The following is a 22,054-nucleotide window of genomic DNA, read 5'->3' on the forward strand; positions in this document are numbered from 1 at the left end:
AGACAACGGGCAAGTCTGCGCTACAAAATTAAGTCGACCGAAGTTACATCAACGTACAGCCACCACAGTAATTAAATCACTTTTACATGTCCACACTACGCTCCTTGTATCAGCAGTGTAGACACTTACAGAGTTAGGTCGACGTAAACTGCCTTACGTTGACCTAACTCTGTAGTGTAGACCAAGCCAACTTGGGTGAGGTAATATCTTTTATTGGACCAACTTCTCTTGGTGAAAGACAAGCTTTTGAGCCTACTCAGGGCTCTTCTTCAGATCTGGGAAATATATTCCGAGTTTTACAGCTAAATACAATGTGGAATAGATCATTTAGCATAAGTAGTTAATACACACTGTAAGGGACCATTCAAGGTAAAGTGGCCAGTTAACACCTCGACAGTCATAGGACAAAAAAAAAGAGTTAGTAGGTTACAGGTTCTTGTAGTAATCCATAGATCGAATATCTTTATTAAGTCCATGATTTTCAATGGGTAGCTAAGTTATGACTTTTAAGCTCGTAGCTCATCTTCAGAAAGTGTTGTGCAGATTTCCTTTGAGGATTAGGACTGAGAAGTCAAATATGGAGTGATTGCTTTGTGAAAAATTTCACCTGTGGGTGATATGGTGCTCTTGTCTTATATCGTTTTTCTGTGTGAGTTCATCTGAGAGTGTAATGATTGTCTTGTTTCAGCCACATAGTTGATATTGGGGCATTTAGTGCATGGAATGAGGTACCCCACATTTTGTGATATGCATGTAGGAGCCATGTGTGACTGGGTGCCTGGGATAGATCACACTGAGAATGCCACACTGAGGGCATGAAGCAAAAAATAGGGCAGACAATCCCCCAAAACTGTGATTTGTTCTATAATTAGATTCACCAAGCCAGTAACAAAAGAGCTTCCGCACTACCACACTGGTTAACCAGAAGCCAAACACAGTCTGCTTTAAGCATTTCAGCCCTTGACTCCCATCCAGACAATCAAGTCTAATATATTGAGAGGTTACTGAAACCTCATTTCACCATATGTGAGGTTCTTACTGATCCCAAAGTATCAGACACTTACCCCAGATCAATATATATCTTAGATCTTACCCAAATATCACGGTCAGCCAATCCTTAGTAAACTAACTGAAGATTTATCAATAAAAGAAAAGAAGAGAGTTATAAATGATTAATAGAACACACACATACAAATGATTACAAAGTCCTTATATCAGGTTTCTGGCAGTGATGGAATAGACCGCTGGTTTGCAAAGTCTCTCTGGTAACCTCCAAAAGATTGGAAGGTCCTCCATAGTTCAAGATGCTGCTTTTTGTTGTAAATCCACAGTGCAGAGAATTAGACCAGGAAAGAGGCAAAATGGAGGTGTCTCAGGATCTTTTATATCCTTTGCCATGTACATGGAGGTTTACTGTCCCAACCAAAGCCAGTAGCCTGCATACATGGAAAGTAACTGGCCCAAGATGGAGTCCAGGGTCACATGTCCTTACATACCCTTACATACTTTGTTGTCTCACAGGGGCAGCAATTGCCCATATTCTTTCTGAGACATCCACAGGAAATGCTTACTGGGTGGGATGAATTTTTTCAATGGCCCATTAAGAGCATGGCATGTTCTTAATTGGCCATCAACACATGGCTGTTTAGCCCTGATAGAAAAGTATAATCTATCTGGAGGGTGTTTCCCAGAAACAAAACATATGTTGGAGATACAAATACATAGCCAATATTCATAGCTTTAGATATAAAGATGATACATGCATATAAAGAGGATAATCCTATGTGATAGATTATAACTTTTCCATTGACACTTTACATGGTACACTTTGTATAAAAATCGTTGCAATTGTATAACAGTGGTAACAATGATACAAATGGTCATTTTTCTTATACATAGAATCACACCATCAATCTTGAAAGATGTGGTGTGGGGATATTTATCATTATAGCACTGGAGATATTCTCTAATTGCTGTAATTTCCAATAACTTTTTGGAAGAATCTGGAGTACCACATGGATCTACATATCCATTCCATTATTTATATCACTGTGCTCTGTGTGTGCCGAAAGTCTGCAGGACAGCAACTAAAGAGGTTTGAGCCTGGAACTCAGTTGCATAGTGTTGTCCAGTTTTTAGCCCATGGTAGACTGATCCTTCTTTCTCTTACGTTCTGGAGACTCCCCCTACTTTTATATAGTACAATAATATATATCCATTTTACGTGTACGTATAATGGAGTTCCTTAGATTTTTTTTTTAATGGGTTGTTCTTGGAATAGATAAGGTGAATATTCACATGTTGATATTATTCAACTGAATATATTAATTGTAAGGGTAACAAAATATTGAAATAAATTACTTTAACTGATCATTGGAGTTATTTTCAATTCTTACTATTTTTAAAAGGTATATGTTATTTATTGTCATAACCTTTAACTGTAAGCTTGTATGGGATTAAGTAAGTAGTTTTTTCCCTGTGTGTCTTTTATCCATCCAGAGAACAATTCTTCAGTTGTTTCTCACTTTACACATTTAGGGACTGTCATCACTGTCTGTTCTTTAGATTGAATTTATATTATAGGTCATCCCTCTGGTTTCCTAAAGTTTTACAGTCCTTGATAATTTTTGTTATCATGACAGGATGCAAAATAACATGCACAGCTTAGAAAGTCAGGTCATATAAATGAAGAGTTAATGGTTTGGTCTTATCCACATTTTTTATAACTATTTTTAATCAAGTTTGTTAATTAAAGTGATTTAATTTGATGCTTTGTAATATCATCAGCTGTCTCACACATGCTTTTCTATTGGTAGAAGATTTGAACCCATAATAAAAATCTCTTGGTGGTTTTGACCAATTTTATGGCTAGTTAACATGGATTAAATAAATTTTGTACTGATGAAATAGATGTATTTGTTTTTAATCAATAATATATAATTCATTTTTAAATTAGGCTGCAAGCTAATATTGGCATTTGTGCTTGAAATGCAATCACTTTCCTGCTCTTCTAAGGATGGTAGTCAGCCATCACCTGGTAAGTTTCCTATAAAGACTTTGTATTGTACAGTTTTCAGTTGTTCAGACTTTTAAAGCCGTCAAACAAGATTTAAGTAATTGCTTTATTTTTATGTTTTTTAACTGTACTTAAAACGTTTTTTGCTTGTTTGGCTCTCCTTGTGCCCACAGTACTGCATCACAATCCTATTGTGGAGAGAGTGCTATAGAACGTGTAAACTCAAGCCCCTACCTACTCTTGGCTCTTCTTCCCCTGAAGTTAGAGTTCAGTTCTTCTGTCTGGAAAAACTGAAATTGATTAGATTTGAAATTACGTGTCCTTTTAAATTAAATCTTAAATTCTGCAAAAAATGATGAGTGAGACCCTTTTCACCAAGGTACATTTCCTACTTGCCACCAGTGAGTAGATTCGTGAAGTCCTGCTTGTAACCCATGGTTATAATCTATTGAGGAGAAAATCGAGCAGTTAGAGGGTAATTTTTTTTATCTAATAAAATTAAAGAATTTAAGAATCTGATTTTTAAAAAATAAGAAGGAAAAGTGAGCTTGCTCAGTTCAACTAGTGATTTAAAGAAAATCAGGAACTGCAACACTCACAGCAATATTAATCTGGCCATATCCTTCACGCCTTTGGAAATATATTTCAAAAATATTAATCTAATACAGATTTAACAAATCCATTGGGAATAGAAGATTCTACATATTTACAATAAATTTGAAATAAAGTTGCTCTGGGACTCTTAACTCTTGCATTTCCTGATATTTTTTCATTGTAACTGTGCAGCCTTTGAACCAGATAATGCCTTATAGGTACTGGCCCACATTATGCATGAAGCAGAACTGTAGTACCTCAGGGCATAGGGGGAAGAGCAAATACTGCATTACAGGGGTATAGCTAGCTCCAGATACAGTCATCCATGTTTCCTTCCAGAGGCAGTGCTGGATGTTTATTGTAGTCAGTTATCATGCCAACATTTTCTGCAGGGTGTCATTCCTATCCTGATAATGCCCTTCACCATAAATTTTGGTTAAAAGGTCCTTGGTTTTTATCTGGAATGGGTTAAAGTCAATAGAAAAGTCCATCCAAATTTTTGTCTCATTTGACACCAAGAGATTAGGTGAAACTTTCTCCAAGGGAATTATATATAAATGGCTGTATCGTATCATATTCATTGTTACATCTTAATCTGATTTATTGTTATATCTGAATCTTCAGAGCATATAAAGGAATATGTAGTCTCAGGTACATCAGTAATAGTAGCTAGCCTTACATCAGTTTATATCCAGGAGTTCTGCAGGACAGCCACATGGCATTCGCTATATTTTCTTCAAAACTCTCGTTTGGATTCAGCATCCTTGTTTCTTCAATAGATGATATTTTGGGTCAGACTCTGATACCCTTACTTAAGTTGTACAGTATCTTATTCAGCAAGTCATTAAGATACTGCTGCATGTGAGTCAGGTGGCACAATCTGTTTTTTTATCAGGTAACAGAATTGAGTAGGGGACTCAGGGAAACCTTATAGTTTTTTAATGTAAGTGTTTGCTTAAAATGGTTTATTCCTGGGATAGTTTCACTGCCCCAAAATGAAAAGGATTGTTCTATACTTTCATTCCTCCAAAAAGTAAAAGAGTACACTGGCTAGAGCTAGGTGTAGTATATGCAGAGCTGCCAAGCGGGTCCACCAGAGATATTCTTTCACCATTTCTGTTCCACTCTGGGCCTTTCTAGAGCAGAAGCTGGCAGTTGGTTCCTGTTACTTGTCGTTGTCATTTTCCTGATTTGGACAATTATCCACTAAGGGCTAGAAATAAACCATCAAACTCATTTCACTTGTGATGAGCCTTAGATGGAGGAATGCATTAAATTGCTTTTTGGCCTCAGATTCCTTTGTCTTGTCTCTTTATTTTTTAGTTTCTTCCTCTTTGCATTTTTCTATACTTTCTTGAGTTTCTCCTTTCACCTTTTAGATTGTATTTTTAATCCTCTGCTAACTTCTTGCATTTTCTTAAAATCTGAAATTTGATGTTTGCTGTTGTAAATGACAGTGAGCTAGAACTTTGTGCAAAATACATTCACACTGTTAGAGCTAGTTGCTATGTTTTCTTAATCATAAAACCAAGATTTATTACTTGAAAATGAATGGAAAAAAATGCTGACATTTATATGTGACTTTTGGTGTGCATTTTTGTTTTCAGGTAAGAATAAAGAGATGCTCCTAGGTTACCCCACCAGGCGTCGTAGTTGTGCTTTTGTAAATACTCCATCTCCATGTGTTAACAAAGCTATTAATCACATTCAAGAGCTGGAAATAAAGATAGAAAGCTCCTTTCAACAGGTACTGTATGACTAAAAATTGTCAAATGTTAACAGAATCTTGGGTCTGTATAGATAACCAGATTGTATCTTTGAAAAGGATTTCCATTTTATAATAATGGAAAGTAGTATACTCTCTCTAAACCAATGTCAGGCTAGTTCATTTACTAGTCAAGACATTTTTTTAGCTATGTACAGTCCTGGTCAAACTACCTCATTAAAATTAAGCTGTCTTCTGTCTGTTTCACACATCATCATCCAAAGGCACATAGAGGACATCTTGATTTTCCTAAGCCAAATTGTTCCAGTATATTCAATGGTATTCAAAAAACTTTTTTTGACACTAAACCAACTAGATAGATAAATTTGATCTGTGCACCACTGTGTCATTTTTAATAAGTGATTTTGTTTTCTAGCAACATTTAATAGTTCTTTGATTTAAAAATAAAAGGCAGTGTTTCTTTATTCTAATGTCCACTAAAAAGCATGGGTTGATAACACTGCATCTAATTTTCTCTTACCTGGTTATATGTTGGTAGAATTGAGACTGATGCATCTTCTTTTACTAGAACTTGTTATGTAGGATTTCCCAAACTTTGGAAAACTTTGCAGGAGGATTGGAAGGTGGCTTGCAGCTGGCATATACATTTTTAAAAAGAATATGAGTAGGGAAGCTAAGTTGAGGGGAGAAAAGAAGACATGAGGGAAGTGATACATACTGGCAGATAGGTAGAAGAAAGATAAAATGTATATGTGTGTGTATACTACAGTAACAGGAAATTTGCCACACACTTCTCTGGGAACATGATCAGGGTCATTGAGAGAATATACTCTTATATGAGGAGCTTTTTCCAAATAGCAATTAGTAAAGTTAAAGGGAGAACCTACCCTGCCTCCTTCATGTTTATGAAGAAAGTGGAGAAACTGTATGTAAAGATACCTTGCAAAATTGGGTAATAGATAATGTTTATAAAATGGCATCTTTTTTTGTTTTCTTTTGTATTGACAAAGACTGTTTTTGAGTATTATTTATTCATAATTTCTGGCATGGTATGGAGCAGGTATTATTAGAAATTTTTTAAAAAACGACTCTTATTTAGAGTTGGTTATCATTTATCTTATTTATCTGAAAAGATATTAAAGAGCTCATATATATTTGGGATATACACAATTCCAAAGACATGTTAGCTATAATTATTTTTAAAGCAGATAAAAACAAATTCATGTTTATGTACATTGATGTGTCCCCCTTGCAATGGAAGTTTAGTGACGTGTTACATTTACATTAGAAAACATGTATTTGATCAAGATGCCTTAGTGAAATTTAGCTTTTATGTTTGCAGCATGATCGTACACTTGAGAAGGAGAAAATGCCATGGTAAGAATTATACATGATTTTTGTTTTAATGCCAGATCATTGTTTGATAAGTTAGTCTGCCTAAAAAACACACTACATGAACTTCAGCACTTTACACATTTTCCGCCATGCTTTGAATGGAACTATAATTACCATACTTTTTTTATATAGCGTTTTGGGGAACTGGATGGCTCCTGGGATCGATAATGGTATATGGAGCATTTGACCTAAATGACTAGTTGATGATGTCAGTGGGATTTGTTAGGTGCTCATCACGTCTGAAAATCAGGCTGCTTAGTTAGGTGCTAAAATATAGAAGTTGTAGCTCTACTGTAGAGTCCCATTTTTAAAATCTTGGCCTTGAAGTATTAAGTGTGAAGGCCAGACTAGTTATGATAAACCATACTTCGTTGCAGTGCTCTGTGATATTTGTAAACTCATATTGTTCTGTGTAAATTTTCTTAAACTTTCTTTTATTTATATGTAACATTTATTGAATTTGTATAAGAGATCAGTTACCTCAGATGCTGTTTAACTATGCAAGAGGTCCCCCAAAAGAGGACAGACAATTCCAAACCCTGGGTAGAGGAAAAAGTCCTTTTGAAATTGACACTGCTTGGTGACCAATCATACTGAGAGGAAGTAGACATTTTTAATCCTCTCCCTCAAATTTCTCATCCTACATAGTTTTAAACTTTACACTAAATAAATACCTTTTGTACTTTCAGTATTATTTGTGACCTGGTTGTGTGAATTTCAAAATCTTTCATTTGTGGTTGGCAGGGATGCTTTTAAGGGTCAGGCAACCTTAATAATACCAACCCTATCTATACATCTTTTTTTAGAACTGCCTTTTTTCACTTAGTCCAATCTTTTATAACAGCAATAACTGATGAAAGAATGGATGGAGGCTGGATTCTGATCTCTGTACGACAGTGTAAATCCAAAGTAACTTCATTGTCTTCAGTGATTTTACTCCAGGTTTACACTAGTGTAAATGAGAACAGATCCTGTTTGTGCTCATTGGTCAATATCCAGTATCTTCTCAGGTGTGCATATATGAATTTTTCATTGACTTATTTGAAATCAGTACTAACTGTTATTGGCCATTGAACATATTTTTTATTTGTTGAGTCCCCAAAATGTTCTAGACATCATACAGCCAAATAAAAAAGCATGGGACCTGCCCTGAAGAGTTTGTAATCTAGTAACATTAATTTAGGCCCCAGTCCTGCAAACTGCTCTACTGTGCAGACATCAGTGTAGTTAGATATGCGCCATGCAGGTCAGGGGTCTGTCTGCGTGGAGCTGCTTTGCAGGACTGGGGTCTGACAGACCAACCAGGTACAGACACAAGTAAAGAGACACAAAAATTCCCCCTCATTATCTCTTGACTAAAGCTGAATTCCACTTTTCCTTACTTAACCCCAGCCTAGTGTCTGTTGCTTTGATGTTATTCATCATAGCTTATTGTCGCTATGTAGAGTATTTTAACCCTTCCTTTTTCTGAATTTTGATTGTACTGTTTTTAAAAATAATTGTATCTAACCTTTGCCATTATAGTGTTTTGAATAACTCTTTCCTTTTTTCTTTTAAAAACTATATTTAACTTTTGTTTGCTCTGTTTTGTAGTTTTAATTATATTTAACCCATGTCTTTTGGCTTTATACATACCTAATCTTGTTTTTAAATATAATTCTTATTAATTTTATTTTCTATTTTTGAATATTTTGTATACTTAACCCTTATGTGTATTAAAAAATTGCTTTTAGCACTGTAATTGTGGTGTTATTAGTATTGGTATTTAAATGTTGCCTGTTTTTATAAATTCTTTTTAACGCTTGCCTAATTTATTGTAACCCTTGACTTTCAAATGCTTTAATACTTTTTTATCCATAGTCTGTTTTCAAATATTTATCATTTATTTTAACAATTGAAAAATAGCACCTCCTACCCTCTCTAGTATTTTGAGAGAGCCATCAACTAACTCTTAGGTGCCCTTTCCCCTACTCCTTCCCAATGAAAGAGAGTGAAAATGAGGAAAAGTTCTATTGATATCAAGCCACTGGGTGCGTAGATGACTGTTTCTGGTCAGCTGCTGATTTGCTGCCCCAAGAGGCTTTTTAAGATCTATCCAAGAGAGAAAGTCCTTGTTTTCAGTTTCCTGAGATCCAGGAATGCTCCATATGGCTGGGGAAGCATGGATGGGAAACTAACAGGCTCCCAAGCTGTGCATTGATTTCCCTCCTCCTTCCATTAAGTCTGAATGTTCTGCTTGGGCTTCTTCTGGTATTCTTAACCATCTTTGAACTTCTCCCCTTCTGACATTTTCCAGGTGTCTCCAGTAGCAGTCCGTGGCTGATGTTCCAAATCCTATTTTTCTATACCACTCTTTTCAGATTCTGGTGCCTCCTTCCAGTTTCAGAAGACTCTACACACGCTCTAGCCTCTCCAAAAATTCTTACAGTCTCTGGTCCTCCCAGTGTTTCCTTTCCACTCATTAGTCTTTCCTTCCTCTTCCCAAACTTCCAGTCTCTTTCGTTCCCTTCCTATCACTCCTTCTTTGTCCTTTCTTCCTTAAGGACCTCAGCTCTCTGTCTTCATCTCCCCCTCTTCCCCCCTCCAAGTTATCTTCTCAGTTATCCCCTCAGTTATCTTCTCTCCATATCTGGGGTCTTAATTATCTGAAGGTGTAGCTGTCTGGTGCTGTGGCTGCAGCTGTTTTTGAATCAACTGTGTCCTTCCTCCCACTTCATTGTCAGCTCTGTGTTCTCTCTCTCTGGGTCTCTTTAATACTTCCCTTTTGCACTGCAGTTAGATAAGAGGAGTGGGAGCTGAGATGGGCTCAGGCAGGGAGTGGGGAAGAGAAAATTCTACTGTTGACCGTCCATTCACCCAATAGTGGAGGTCAACGGCTGGCCTCCCACATTCTTCATTACCCAGATTCTGTCTCCAGCTTTCCCTTCCCTCCTCATTTCCTTGGTGTTGGCCCCACTTCCCACTGTCTATGCAAGCTGTATAGGGCAGATGGAAAGATGTACTGACACATGTTGGAGAGCTGATGGCTGCAGTGCTGTATGTGTAGAACACACATGGCTGCAGCAACTGGGCATAAGCACTAAATGCCTGTGCATAAGGCCCTAGCTCCTGGAATCATGTGATTAAACCAGAATTCCAGCTTTCATTTAATAAATAAGTTTCTAGCCCTCATGGTTGTAAAGAAACCCTTAAAAATGTGTATTAAGAGTAACTGATGCAGTGATGTCTGCCTGAGTCAGCAGACAGCTTGAAACAATAGCTCTGAGATGAAAGAGCTGGCCCATGCAACTCAACAGGGAGTTAATGCCGAGACTCAGTTCTCTGGGGTGCCCACCAACAGCATCCAAGCAGAGGACTCTGGCGTCAAGAGAAGAATGCACTAGTCCCCTCCCAGTCCACCAAATGGATACATACTGGGTGATGGGGTAAATATTGTCGGGTCCCTCTGCTGCCACCCTTGCTTTTCAGGTAGGGAAAGGGGGAATCTTCTGCTTCCCTGTGGGAAGTGGGATCTCTGCTGCTGCTCTTGGGCAGGAAAAGGGGCCCCTGCATTTGCCTCTCTGGGTGGGGGATCCCGCCACCACCTCTCCAAGTGGAAGTTGAGCCACCGTGTCTTGCTCAAGCCTTTGGTAGCAGATAATTGGCTGGGAACTGTTGTGACTGTTGAAATCAATACAACAGGACCCGTAAAAGTCAAGGGACTTATAACTGCTGGCTTTATAGGTGTCAAAAGACATCCCAGCAAACAGTTACTCTCTTTTAAAACCGATCATAAGCCAATTAATGCGGTACTTAAACCTTACCCTGCTCAGTTATTCATCCTACCTATACGTCTGAAGTGTATCATATATTATTAGAAAGTACAAGATAGAAGTATATCATTTTCAAAATCTTGCAAGACTAGAATGATACATGGTCTTAATTTTCTTTTTCATATTTATTTTCTTGTATAATAGCAATGCTCTCTATAGCTTTGCTGTTACGTTCTTTTATTTTGGAATATATTGTTTGCTTTTAAACGTAAGTATTCACCATGTTTGGTTTGTTGTGGCTTAGTACAAAAGCAGTTAAATTTAACTTCTTCACATAAGCAAAGTTCACTCCAGTAAGTATCCTACTCACATCTGTATTTATCCAGCCTCCTCTACTTCATAATTGGAAGTGCTGTATTGGAAATAGTACTAAGTTCATCTTCAAGTGGGTGCCAATGTGTATTCCACGTAGGCGTGTGAGCACCAAGCTCGCTGGAGCTGGAGACTTATGCCTAGTAGTACTTGTAGAGGGGCATCGCTAGCACCTCATAGGTGTGGTCCCTCCCCTGGCTTTATGAGGCGGCGGCGCCCTTACTCCTCTCAGTTCCTTCTCACTGCCTGTGGCTGGAGTAGGAGCTCTGTGTGGTTGTAGTCTTACAACCTTGCATTCAGTCTTAGTCTAGTTTCTTGTATACAGTTAGGTGGTTAGTATTAGTTAGTAGTCAGTAGATAGTGTTCCCCAGTGATGCTCTCACCAGGGTTTAAACATTGTCCATTGTGTGGAGGGGTGATCTCCAACAGCGACCCCCCCATACAAGGTGCTTGCTTTGTTTTAGCAAGGCCCACCTTAAGGAGCATTGATTGATCTGTAAATTGTTTAAAAAGAGGACTCAGGTGGTGCAGGACCTTCACCACAAGCAGCATCTGCTTGAACAGACCATGTGGTCTGATCTGGTACTGAGGCCTTTCTTGGGTTGAAGATCACCCTTGAGCTCGGAGAGCACTGCCACCTTTTGTTCTGGGGTAGGTGCCTTGCTGAAGAGACAGAGGATCCGAGGAAGAGGTTTCATAAGATCAGTTGGTACCACTCCAGGTTGTGGGACAACTCCTCTGCCTCCCCCAGGAAAAGTGCAGATTGGCATGGGACTGGTTCCAGCACATGGGATGGCACTGGTACCACTGACCCTTCCCTGGTACTGAACGGGAAAGTCAGAAATCCTGTACCATCTACTCCACTTCAGGCCTCCGGGCATCCATTGAGTCCAGTACTGATAAGGGAGATGCCGGTACTGACTGCATCCATGTTGCTGGTGTACCAGGCAGCTGCAGACCTACTCTGCCTTCTGGTCCCAACGTCACTCTTGGTCCAGGACTTTCCCAGGGCTACGGCACCTATAGCCCCTCTGATGGAGTGAGCCGCTGAACCCTTGTGTCTGAAAGCATTGCGTCCAGATGCTCCCCTTCCTGTGGTGAAGATGGAGCCAATACCAGAATCGGTTCCGGGGGTGGAGACCTCGGCACCAGGACCCTTTTCAGCCTCACTGCATTAAACACTGTAGATGCTTCCATGGCAGCTTTTGCCATCCTTGATGTTGATGTATTTCGGTGCTCTGGTACCGCTGTTTACGCATGACTGACACTGCCTGCAGAAATGGCACGCTCTGCACTGAGCCTTCTGCCTTCACTGGGGACACCGATTCCTGCCTTGTTCTGGGCGACGGATGAATCAGACTGCCTATTGGCTCCCTCAGGCATTGCTCCACCCATGTTGCTGAGATCCTGGGACACTTTTGATTCCGAGTTGGGACCATTATCTTCCTGCTCTGTATCATCTGATGAGTTCCAAGGGTCTGATGATCTTCCCGCTCCTCATCCCCTGATAAATTCTCAGCGATCCCGCTCTTCATCCCATTCGATGCTGAAGTCACCCGCCAGGTCAATGGCAGTGGTTTCAGCTCAACTGCAAGCCCAGGTATGGGTGGACTTCCTCCCTGCAGAGCTGCTGGAGTCCTCCCTCTTGGGATGTCTTCCCATGGGTGAGAGTCAGTTTGGCTCAGGCGAGACCTTCTTCCTCATTGCTGGACGATGCTGTGCTCCCTGGTTTCTCCTCCCCCTCTATTCCGGAGGGCTTTTTATGCAGCGTAGCCACATTCCTAGGCATCCAGGTGGAGTTTCTTCAAGAGAACATGTACCGACTGGTGGACATTTTACAGCCCTCCATCCCTCGGATAGTGACCCTCCTGATCAGTGATGTGCTACTTGAGCCAGTGAGAGCCCTGTGGAGTATACCGGCTGCGGTATACTGGTGGCTGAGTGCATTAAAAAGCACTACTTTGTTCTCATGCAAGGATTTGAGGGGTTCTCTTCTCACCTGGCCCTGAATTCCCTGGTCATAACAGCAGTAAACGACAGGGCTCATCAGGGTAAGTTCAAGTCTACCCCCAAGGGCAGAGACTCCAAGAGGTTGGATCTTCTGGGAAGGAAGATCTATACATATTTCTGTTACATTATATTCACACTCATAAGCATATTTCCATAAACATATAGAGTGCAACATCACAGAAATATGCTTTATGCAAAAGGTCTCTTGTAAGGTATCATTACAAAGCTTATAATCTACTTAGTGTGTTCATCCTATTTGTATGAATGTATCATTTTTGTATCTGAACCTGGAAATATGAAGTATTACTTTGAAGTCCTATTGTAATTATGCAAGGTGTGGGCCATTAATGGTGGCTTGGAATCTTGATGACTCCCATTGGCTAGGGCAATTGGCTGTAAATGGTTCTGATTACTTGCAAGTCTTCCTGTGTCCCTGTGAGTCAGCCCAGGAAGAATGGAGGCTTGGGGTCTCACAGGACATGAGACCATGTCACCTGGTACTGGAATCCATCTTAAACCTGGTGCTTTTCCATTTAGAAGGAGGAGTAGGAACCCAGAGAGACAAAAGATTCCCACCTTGTGGCAAAGATATAAAAGGGAGCTGCCAGTCATGAGAGAGCCCCTAGTTACCACCTGAGCTGGAACTAACAAGGACTGTACCGGGGAAAGGATTAGGCCCAGACTAGGAAGAAGTCTAGTCTGTGAAAGAAGCTTATTGGAACATCTCGGAGTGTGAGATTTACCTGTATTCAGTTTGTTAATGATTTAGGCTTAGACTTGTGTGTTTTGTTTTATTTTGCTTGGTAACTTACTTTGTTCTGTCTGTGGTTACTTGGAACCACTTAAATCCTACTTTTTATACTTAATAAAATCACTTTTTTGTTTAATAATTAGCCCAGAGTAAGTGATTAATACCTGGGGGAGCAAATAGCTGTGCATATCTCTCTATCAGTGTTATAGAGGGTGGACAATTTATGAGTTTACCCTGTATAAGCTTTATACAGAAGAAAACAAATTTATTTGGGGGTTGGATGCCATTGGGAGCTGGGTGTCTGGGTGTTGGAAACAGGAGTACTTGCTGAGCTGTTTTCAGTTAAGTCTGTAGCTTTGGGGGCATGGTTCAGACCCTGGGTCTGTGTTGCAGCAGGCTAGTGTGTCTGGCTCAACAAGACAGGGTTCTGGTGTCCCAAGCTGGCAAACAAAACTGGCTCAGATGTAGTTTCAGCATATCAGGTGACAGTCCCAAGGGGGTCTCTGTGACCGAACCCATCACCCCACAAATGAGAAAAATCAGCAAGCTTTGCTATCCAAATATGATTTCCTCAATTGGTCAGCCGTGTCTAAATTCGAGGACCAGTTACCTGAGGCCTTGCATGAGGAGGTCTGGGTATTGGTTGCGGAAGACTGCTTGATGGCTAAAACATCCCAGCAGTCTGCCCTTGATATTGTGGACACTTCAGCCCAGGTCATGGTCTTGGCAGTGACTATGAGGAGGACTTCCTGGCTGAACAACTCTGGGATTGCTCTGGACATCCATCCAGTAAGCCATTGAGGACTTACCCTTTGACAGCCGAGTCTTGTTCTCAGACAAGACTGATGACAGTTGGCTCTCCTTCAAGACAGTTGGCTGCCTTGAGGTCCTTGGGAGTGAACATACTGTCCTCACAAAGATGCCACGATAGGGCACAGCAGGACCATTCCTTTGTACAACCTTTCCCTCCCTGAAACAGCGGGAAGAAGTATAGATCCCACAAGAGGAAGCATTTGGGCTCAGGCTTTGGACAGTTCACATGCCCGACCCCCATAGGCTGAATGCCCATTTTGACTCCTTTGTTCGGAGCACTGGTTCATCATTACTCCAACCCCTTCATCTCCCTATCCCTTTGGGGATAGGCTGGCCCATTTTTACAATGCTTGGGACTTGATCACCTCAGACAGCTGAGTCCTAGACACTGTCAGATCAGGCTATGCAACTCAGTTCCATTCTATGCCCCTCCCCCCCTTTCCACTTCCCTTCCCTGTCCCTCTTCAGGGTCCTCTTTCACGAGACACTGCTCATCAAGCAGGTCAGCGCTGTTGAAGTTCGGAGTGTCAGAGGAAGTTCCAGTGGAACACTACAGCCATGACTTTTACTCCCGGTACTTCCCGATACCAAAATCCAAGGGCTGGAAAAGACCTAATTCTTGAACTTTGAGGCCTCAAAAAATCCATTGAGTGCATGAGATTCCACATGGTCGTTCTGTTGGCTATCCTCCCTACACTGTCTCAGAATGATTGGTTTGCTGCACTGGACCTTTAGGATGCTTATTTTCATGTGGCCATTCTACTGAGCCACAGGAAGTTTCTGCATTTTCTGGTGGTAGAATGTCACGCTTCTCTTGTTTTGGCCTCTCTTCTGGCCCCTGCTTCTTTACCAAATGCATGGTTGTGGTCATGGCATATCTCAGGAGGAAGGAAGTCCACATCTTCCCATACCTCAATGACTGGTTGCTGAAGGGCAGCTCCAGAGAGGAGGTTCTTTCCCATGTTGACACCATATTGCATTTTCTTGACTGTCTGGGACTAATTTTAAACACTGCAAAGTCCACTTTGGCTCCCATTCAGAAATGAAGTTCACTGGAGCCCTTTTAGATTCCACAAGGTTGAGGGTGTTCCTGCTGACCAACTGCTTCCACGCAATTCAACAGCTCTGCCTCAGTCTGCAATCTCAGCCTTCCACGACAGTCTGTCTGTCTCTGAGTCTGTTGGGCCATGTGTCTGCTTGTACGCAGGTGATCCAGTTCACCAGGTTGCATCCTCGCCTTCTTCAGATGAGGCTCAGGATAGTTTACCTCCCTGCCTTGCATTCTCTGGACAGGTTGGTTTACCTTCCTCCAGCAGGCCTAAATTACTTGCACTGCTGGGAGCCCCCACACAACGTGTGACAAGGAGTCCCCTTCACTTGGCCCTTTCCAACCAAGTTAGTGGTTACCGATGCTTCCCTTCTGGGTTGGCGGATGCATCTTGACTCGTTGAGGGTGCAGGGCCTGTGATCAAAACAGGAAGCCTGACTCCATATCAGCGTGTTGGAACTTTGGGCCATCCACAATACACCTTGCACTCAGTTTGCTGAGACTGCATTTGGCAGCAATATCCGTGTTCCACCCCACCCCGACCCATTCAAGGGAAGTTTGTTTGTTTTTTCTAATGCCATGGTGATGAGATATCTGAAGGGGATTCTCTGCTTACATCCTCTGGCCCGAGAACTGGTTCCCTTGTGGCACCTAAACACGGTTCTGGCGGCTCTGATGGGCCCTCTGTTCGAGCCCCTTGCATCCTATCCACTGCCCCCAGTCTCAGAAAACCACATTCCTGATAGCCATGACTTCAGCAAAAAGAGTTGCAGGCCCTAATGGCTGAGCTTACAATCAGTTTTCTGAGGACAAGAGCTTTTATCCAAGACCTTTTATCCTTTCATCTGAATCAGGCGGTCTATTTATCTGTGTTTTTCCCTAAGGCTCACTCTTTCCCAGAAGAGCAGCACCTTCCTTTTTAAAAAATGGAACAAGTTAATTTGTGTTCTAAAAGGCAATATTTATTTGTCAGTGTCTGTTTAATATGTAGTAAACAATTTTGAATGACAAAATTGTTACTGACAGTTGACTGTACATATAGGATTTCAGATATGGACAGCACTGAATATAGTGAAGATATCTGGTTATCAAACTCCTCTAAGTTGGATGTTAAAGACATTGGGATTTATTATGAAGGTAAAGATGTTTCAAGGTGTTCGTTCTGAATGACAGAATTTTACTAGTAAATTTGTTTTCCCTTGTGTAACATAATTTTTAAAGTTGTAACAATGATTGCAATATATCTAACATATACACATTTTAAAAATGTAAATATCTTCCTGAATTGCAAGGTGGAGAACTAAAACACAATAGCATATTAAGTACCTATAAATTATTGTCTCACAAATTGCTCTGTTTATGCTGAGACATCTTTCATTTCTGTGATTAAACCCCTACTCTATTTTAGGCATTTAGGGTTTGAACCAGCCAAAAATAGCCTCTGTGGCTGCTGGAAATTCTAGAAGCCTTTTTTGCTTGGCACCTGTGGACACAAATGATAATAGTAATAATAATACAATGCATTCATACAGTTGTCTTGACAAAAAGGCTGAGGCTCTTTTACAGTTCATGCAATTAAAAACAATATTCAGCAAATACCTTTTAAAGTTTTGATTTAAAAATAAAAAAAATTTGACTTTCCATTTATTGAAAGGAAGCCAGTTGCATAACTTGTCAATAAATATTAAGCGGCAGAGGTGAAATCCTGGCTCCACTGAAGTCAGTGGCAAAACTCCCATTGACTTCATTAAGGCAAGGATTTCACCACAGATTTTAAGCTGTGGCCTACCTTTCTGTGTTTGCAATTTTTTGATTTTTTTTAAACCTGCTGCACACAATAGTTTGGTCTCCTGGGGGCTGTAATACTTTTGTCTAATTCTGGTAGCTGGACTCTGTATGGAAAAGCCTGGGTTGTGCTTAGTGGAGTGGCCTGTGTGGTATAGGAGGTCAACTAGATGATCCGGTGGTCCCTTCAACCCTTAAATTGTAGGTGCATAATGGGAGGCCCAGCTGAAACCCTAAAGACTGTAGTTTAAACATTTTAATATTTTATGTACGTGTATAAATCAGAACAGCAGACCTTGACCTCAGAGATTCTTTTATGGAAATAATTTATCCTGAGTGCTTGAAGCATTTTTTGTAGCAGCTTTTCACAGAGTGGAATTTTGACTAAGTCTAAATGCTCATGGTAAGATAATGATATTGAGATGTCATTGAATTTTATCAGAGTTACAGATGTTTTAATAAGGTACTTTCTCTACCAGGAAAAGTACATTAAAGGGATCTGGAAGAATTTTGCAGTTGTACTCTTGTCTGGATAGTATCCCCATAAGCAAATGAGGTTATGTTGTCAGCCATTTTACTACACATTTACTGTACTCTGTATCTGAAATAAAGTGAGGGGAAAATACTATTGAAAATGCCAGTTTTGTGTTGCAAGTAATTGTGTATACTCCGGTATATGTAAATAGGACAACTTTATTTTGAGAATTTAGCTGAAGGTGTGTGTGTGTGTGTGTGTGTGTGTGTGTGTAAACTTAGAAATATATATATAGTTTTATATGTAACTTTTAAAAATGTATTTTAAAACAGCAGGACTTTAACCTTAAAGGAGGAAACAGAAGCGGTGTTATCAGAGGTCATTGAGTTGATTAAGCGACTAGAAGCTGAACGTAAAGAGGCTGAAGAAGCTTTGAAGCGGGAAAAACAGCGAAAGAAAAAGCTTGCAATGAAAATTGATTGCATGTCAATTTGGAGGCTTCAGCAATTCCCTATAGCTGTACAAAAAGGTATTGTGATTAAAACTAACAGTTTTCGTTAAGTTGTAGTCTGTCTATTATGAGGGAGAGAATAATCAAGTACAGTTAGACTGGAGTCCCATTAGCTCTTCTAGCACTGCAGTAAACTATTGACTTACTGTTAGGAATTTGGTTTACTTAAACAATTATGCAGAAAAAAATTGAACATACGATGGAACAATTGAGCATTTATTTAGGAAATAGCATAAGAGTGCACAAAACGGTCTACAAATATATCAAAGGAATGAACATTGGGAAGAGGAAGAAATTATTCAGGGTGATGCAGGGAATGTGAACTAGGAGCAAAACATAAAATTAGACTAAAGTAAAAATTGTTTTTAGGAATAAGTAAAATGTAGAAATACTTGGATAAAGAACTTATTAATATTTAGTAGGAGCTAGATGATTTTGGTCTTCGGTGCTCAAATATCTAGAAGGTGGTCATAGGTTTAGGAACGATATGTACTGAGAAGCCTGTCAATATTCCTCTTTGTCTCTGCTGTAAACAAAAAAACATAACACCCCACCATAGTCATCAAAAGTATTGCAATATTTTATTGTTAATTATACTCAAAATTCCCTGTTTACATTTATTTTGTGAATTAAAGTGAACCATGTTATGTATTATAGTACCTTTGTTGTAACTTCCTTTTAATCGTGACAGCAGTTTAAAAGTTAAAAAAAAAAACAAGAGTTTGGAAAGAAAACTTTCCAAGAATAAGAATAAAAGTTTAAAAGTAGGCACTGTTTTCAGAGAAAATAATTTATGTATGAAGCCTAATCTTAAACTAAAACTGTTAATTTTATAATAGAAGTTTTTCTGTAGTTTTTTCTTTAAAGTTGTTTTTCTGATTTGAAACTGATTATTATTCCTGCATCTTTATTTGGGATTAGTTTTAATACAATTAAGCTTAACTCTTTTTATTTTGCCTTTGTGTGGCAGTAACTTATTAAACTTTAAAAAAAAAAAAAGGGTGGTATGTTGCTAATTTACCTATCCTAATCTATCATTGATAATCAGTCTGAATTTTAATTGTCGTTAGACAATGACTGATAGTGGCTTTGGAAACAGGAGACTCTGTGTTCGCGCCTTATCCACTTCCAATGAGTGCCTTTGTCCTTCTGAAGGGCAATATGTCAGGCAAGCAAAACAGAATGGTATTTTTACAAACATATTTTGAGAAAAGAGGAGGTATTGGGGTAGAAGGTCATCAGGCTCACAGTTCACATTCACAGAGCGATCTGAAACTACTTTAGGGAGAAATTTGTGCTACAACTGAAACACCGGTTTGTCAAGGAAGAATGGGGAGACTGATAACTGTGGATTTTTAATTCTTCAATACAATAATTCAGGATTATAGCTACTAAAAGGGTTACTTTCTCATTCAACAATGATACTTTAAATCATATTCATGTATTACCATATGGACATATTAATTTCAGCATACTCATCTGCACTTTGATTAGAAATATGAAATGTTTGGAACATGGAATATAATTAACACATTTTCAGTTTTGTTAATATATGCAGTGATATAATATTGTTTTTAAAAAATCAGCATGGGATTCTAATGTGAGAAAACTCTGAAACTCCACTCCCTTGAGTTACATCACCAAAGCCAGCTGATGAGATTCTTTCCTTGTATTAACTTGTATTGTCATTATCATCATTATGGATGTTGTTATTTATTCAAATGCAAAAACTATGCTAAAGTGAAGGTAAGCAGGAGAGTACATATCTGTAATTTCAGGGTAAAAAACATTACAGGGATTTTGTAACTATCTCAAGCATTACAAACCCAGGAATTTCATAGTTAAAGTGTAGCAAGGTCTTTCTGAACCTGGCATCAGACCCTGCATCTTCCTCTACATCTTCCTAAGTTTCACTTCTGTTTCAGTCATTTGCTGATTCCCAGCACTCCTGGCTCCAAGCACTGTCAGTTCACTGCAGTTGACCTAACCCACTGTCTAAGCCTCCAAAATCCACCCCTTTCATGGTATAAATCAAAAGAGAGTCTAGTTCAAAAGAAATAATTTTGGGGAAATTCTGTGGTCTGTGTTATGCTGGAGGTCACACTAGATAAACGCAATGATTCCTTCTGGCCTTGGAATCTTTGAATTCTGGGCTGTACTCTTCATTTGTCCTCCCTTTTCAGGAATAACTGCACACTCTTAAATGGCCAGCTTACTGTGTGATATAAGTGTACACATAAGAAATGCAAACATGTTGAGGTATAGAAATGCACAGTTTAGGCACTCAGACAACCTTCATTCTGCCCTCTATTGATGCCATGATATAATGGTATAATTAAGACATTTTAGTGTTTGTCCTAGACTAGATGAGTGGCCCTCCACTTGGACACAGTCACTAATCATCATTCTGCCAAAGAAAGGAAATCTGAAATTGTGTCAAAATTACTAGACCATAAGCTTATTTAGCCATCCCAGCAAAGTGATACTGAAAGTCATATTGAACAGTGTCATAAATATAACGGGAAGGGTAAACACCTTTAACATCTCTCCTGGCCAGAGGAAAAACCCATTTACCTGTAAAGGGTTAAGAAGCTAGGATAACCTCGCTGGCACCTGACCAAAATGACCAATGAGGAGACAAGATAAAGCTAGAGGGGGGAGAAACAAAGGCTCTCTCTGTCTGTGTGATGCTTTTGCCAGGAACAGAAAGGAATGGAGTCTTAGAACTTAGTAAGTAATCTAGCTAGATATGCGTTAGATTCTGTTTTGTTTAAATGGCTGAGAAAATAAGCTGTGCTGAATGGAATGTATATTCCTGTTTTTGTGTCTTTTTGTAACTTAAGGTTTTGCCTAGAGGGATTCTCTGTGTTTTGAATCTGATTACCCTGTAAGGTATTTACCATCCTGATTTTACAGGGGTGATTCTTTTACTTTTTCTTCTATTAAAATTCTTCTTTTAAGAACCTGATTGCTTTTTTCATTTGTTTTTAAGATCCAAGGGTTTGGGTCTGTGTTCACCTATGCAAATTGGTGAGGATTTTTATCAAGCCTTCCCCAGGAAAGGGGGTGTAGGGTTTGGGGAGGATTTTGGGGGGAAAGACGTTTCCAAGCGGGCTCTTTCCCTGTTATATATCTGTTAGACCCTTGGTGGTGGCAGCAATAAAGTCCAAGAACAAAAGGTAAAATAGTTTGTACCTTGGGGAAGTTTTAACCTAAGCTGGTAAAAATAAGCTTAGGGGGTTTTCATGCAGGTCCCCACATCTGTACCCTAGAGTTCAGAGTGGGGAAGGAACCTTGACAAACAGACTGAAGCTACAAGCGGAGACTATTATCGCTGAAGAACAGGCTGGCTTTCATGCTGGAAGAAGTATCACAGAACAGATTTTCAACCTTTGTGTTCTATGTGAGAAGTACTTACAATACCAGCAGGACATCTGCCATGTCTTTATTGCCTTCAAGAGGCTTTTGACAGAGTGTGGCATGAAGCTCTTTGGGCAGCCATGAAGAAGTGCAGTGTTGGTTGTAAGCTTATTCTTACCATTAAACAACGGTAAGCCAAGGCCAGCAGTGGAGTTCTCATCAATGACACAATAGGAGCGTGGTTTTGCACCACTGTTGGAATCCAGCAAGGCTGCCTTCTTTCGCCCACACTGTTCAACATCTACTTGGAGAGCATAATGACTGATGCCGTAGAAGATCACATATGCACAGTCAGCACTGGGGGGTGAACAATCTCAAATCTTTGGTTCGCTGATTATATTGACGGCTTGGCAGGCAGTGAAGATGAACTTGCCAACCTTGTGAAA

General features: G+C 39.7%; 1 protein-coding gene across 2 annotated transcripts in view; it reads left to right on the plus strand.

Moving 5' to 3' along the window:
• CCDC178 (coiled-coil domain containing 178) overlaps positions 1 to 22,054 on the plus strand; it is a 347,460-nt gene that overhangs the window by 28,170 nt on the left and 297,236 nt on the right. Inside the window, exons 2-5 of one of the 2 annotated variants that reach the window (XM_037892683.2) lie at positions 2,957 to 3,037; positions 5,218 to 5,357; positions 6,679 to 6,713; positions 18,070 to 18,266. In XM_037892683.2, coding sequence (XP_037748611.2) covers positions 2,957 to 3,037; positions 5,218 to 5,357; positions 6,679 to 6,713; positions 18,070 to 18,266 — 453 coding nt within the window. Of the gene's footprint in view, positions 1 to 2,956; positions 3,038 to 5,217; positions 5,358 to 6,678; positions 6,714 to 18,069; positions 18,267 to 22,054 lie in introns of those variants that run through there. The other variant, XM_043539673.1, reaches the window with a different exon arrangement.

Source organism: Chelonia mydas, chromosome 2 (genome assembly GCF_015237465.2).
Source record: "Chelonia mydas isolate rCheMyd1 chromosome 2, rCheMyd1.pri.v2, whole genome shotgun sequence".
Lineage (NCBI taxonomy): Eukaryota > Metazoa > Chordata > Testudines > Cheloniidae > Chelonia > Chelonia mydas.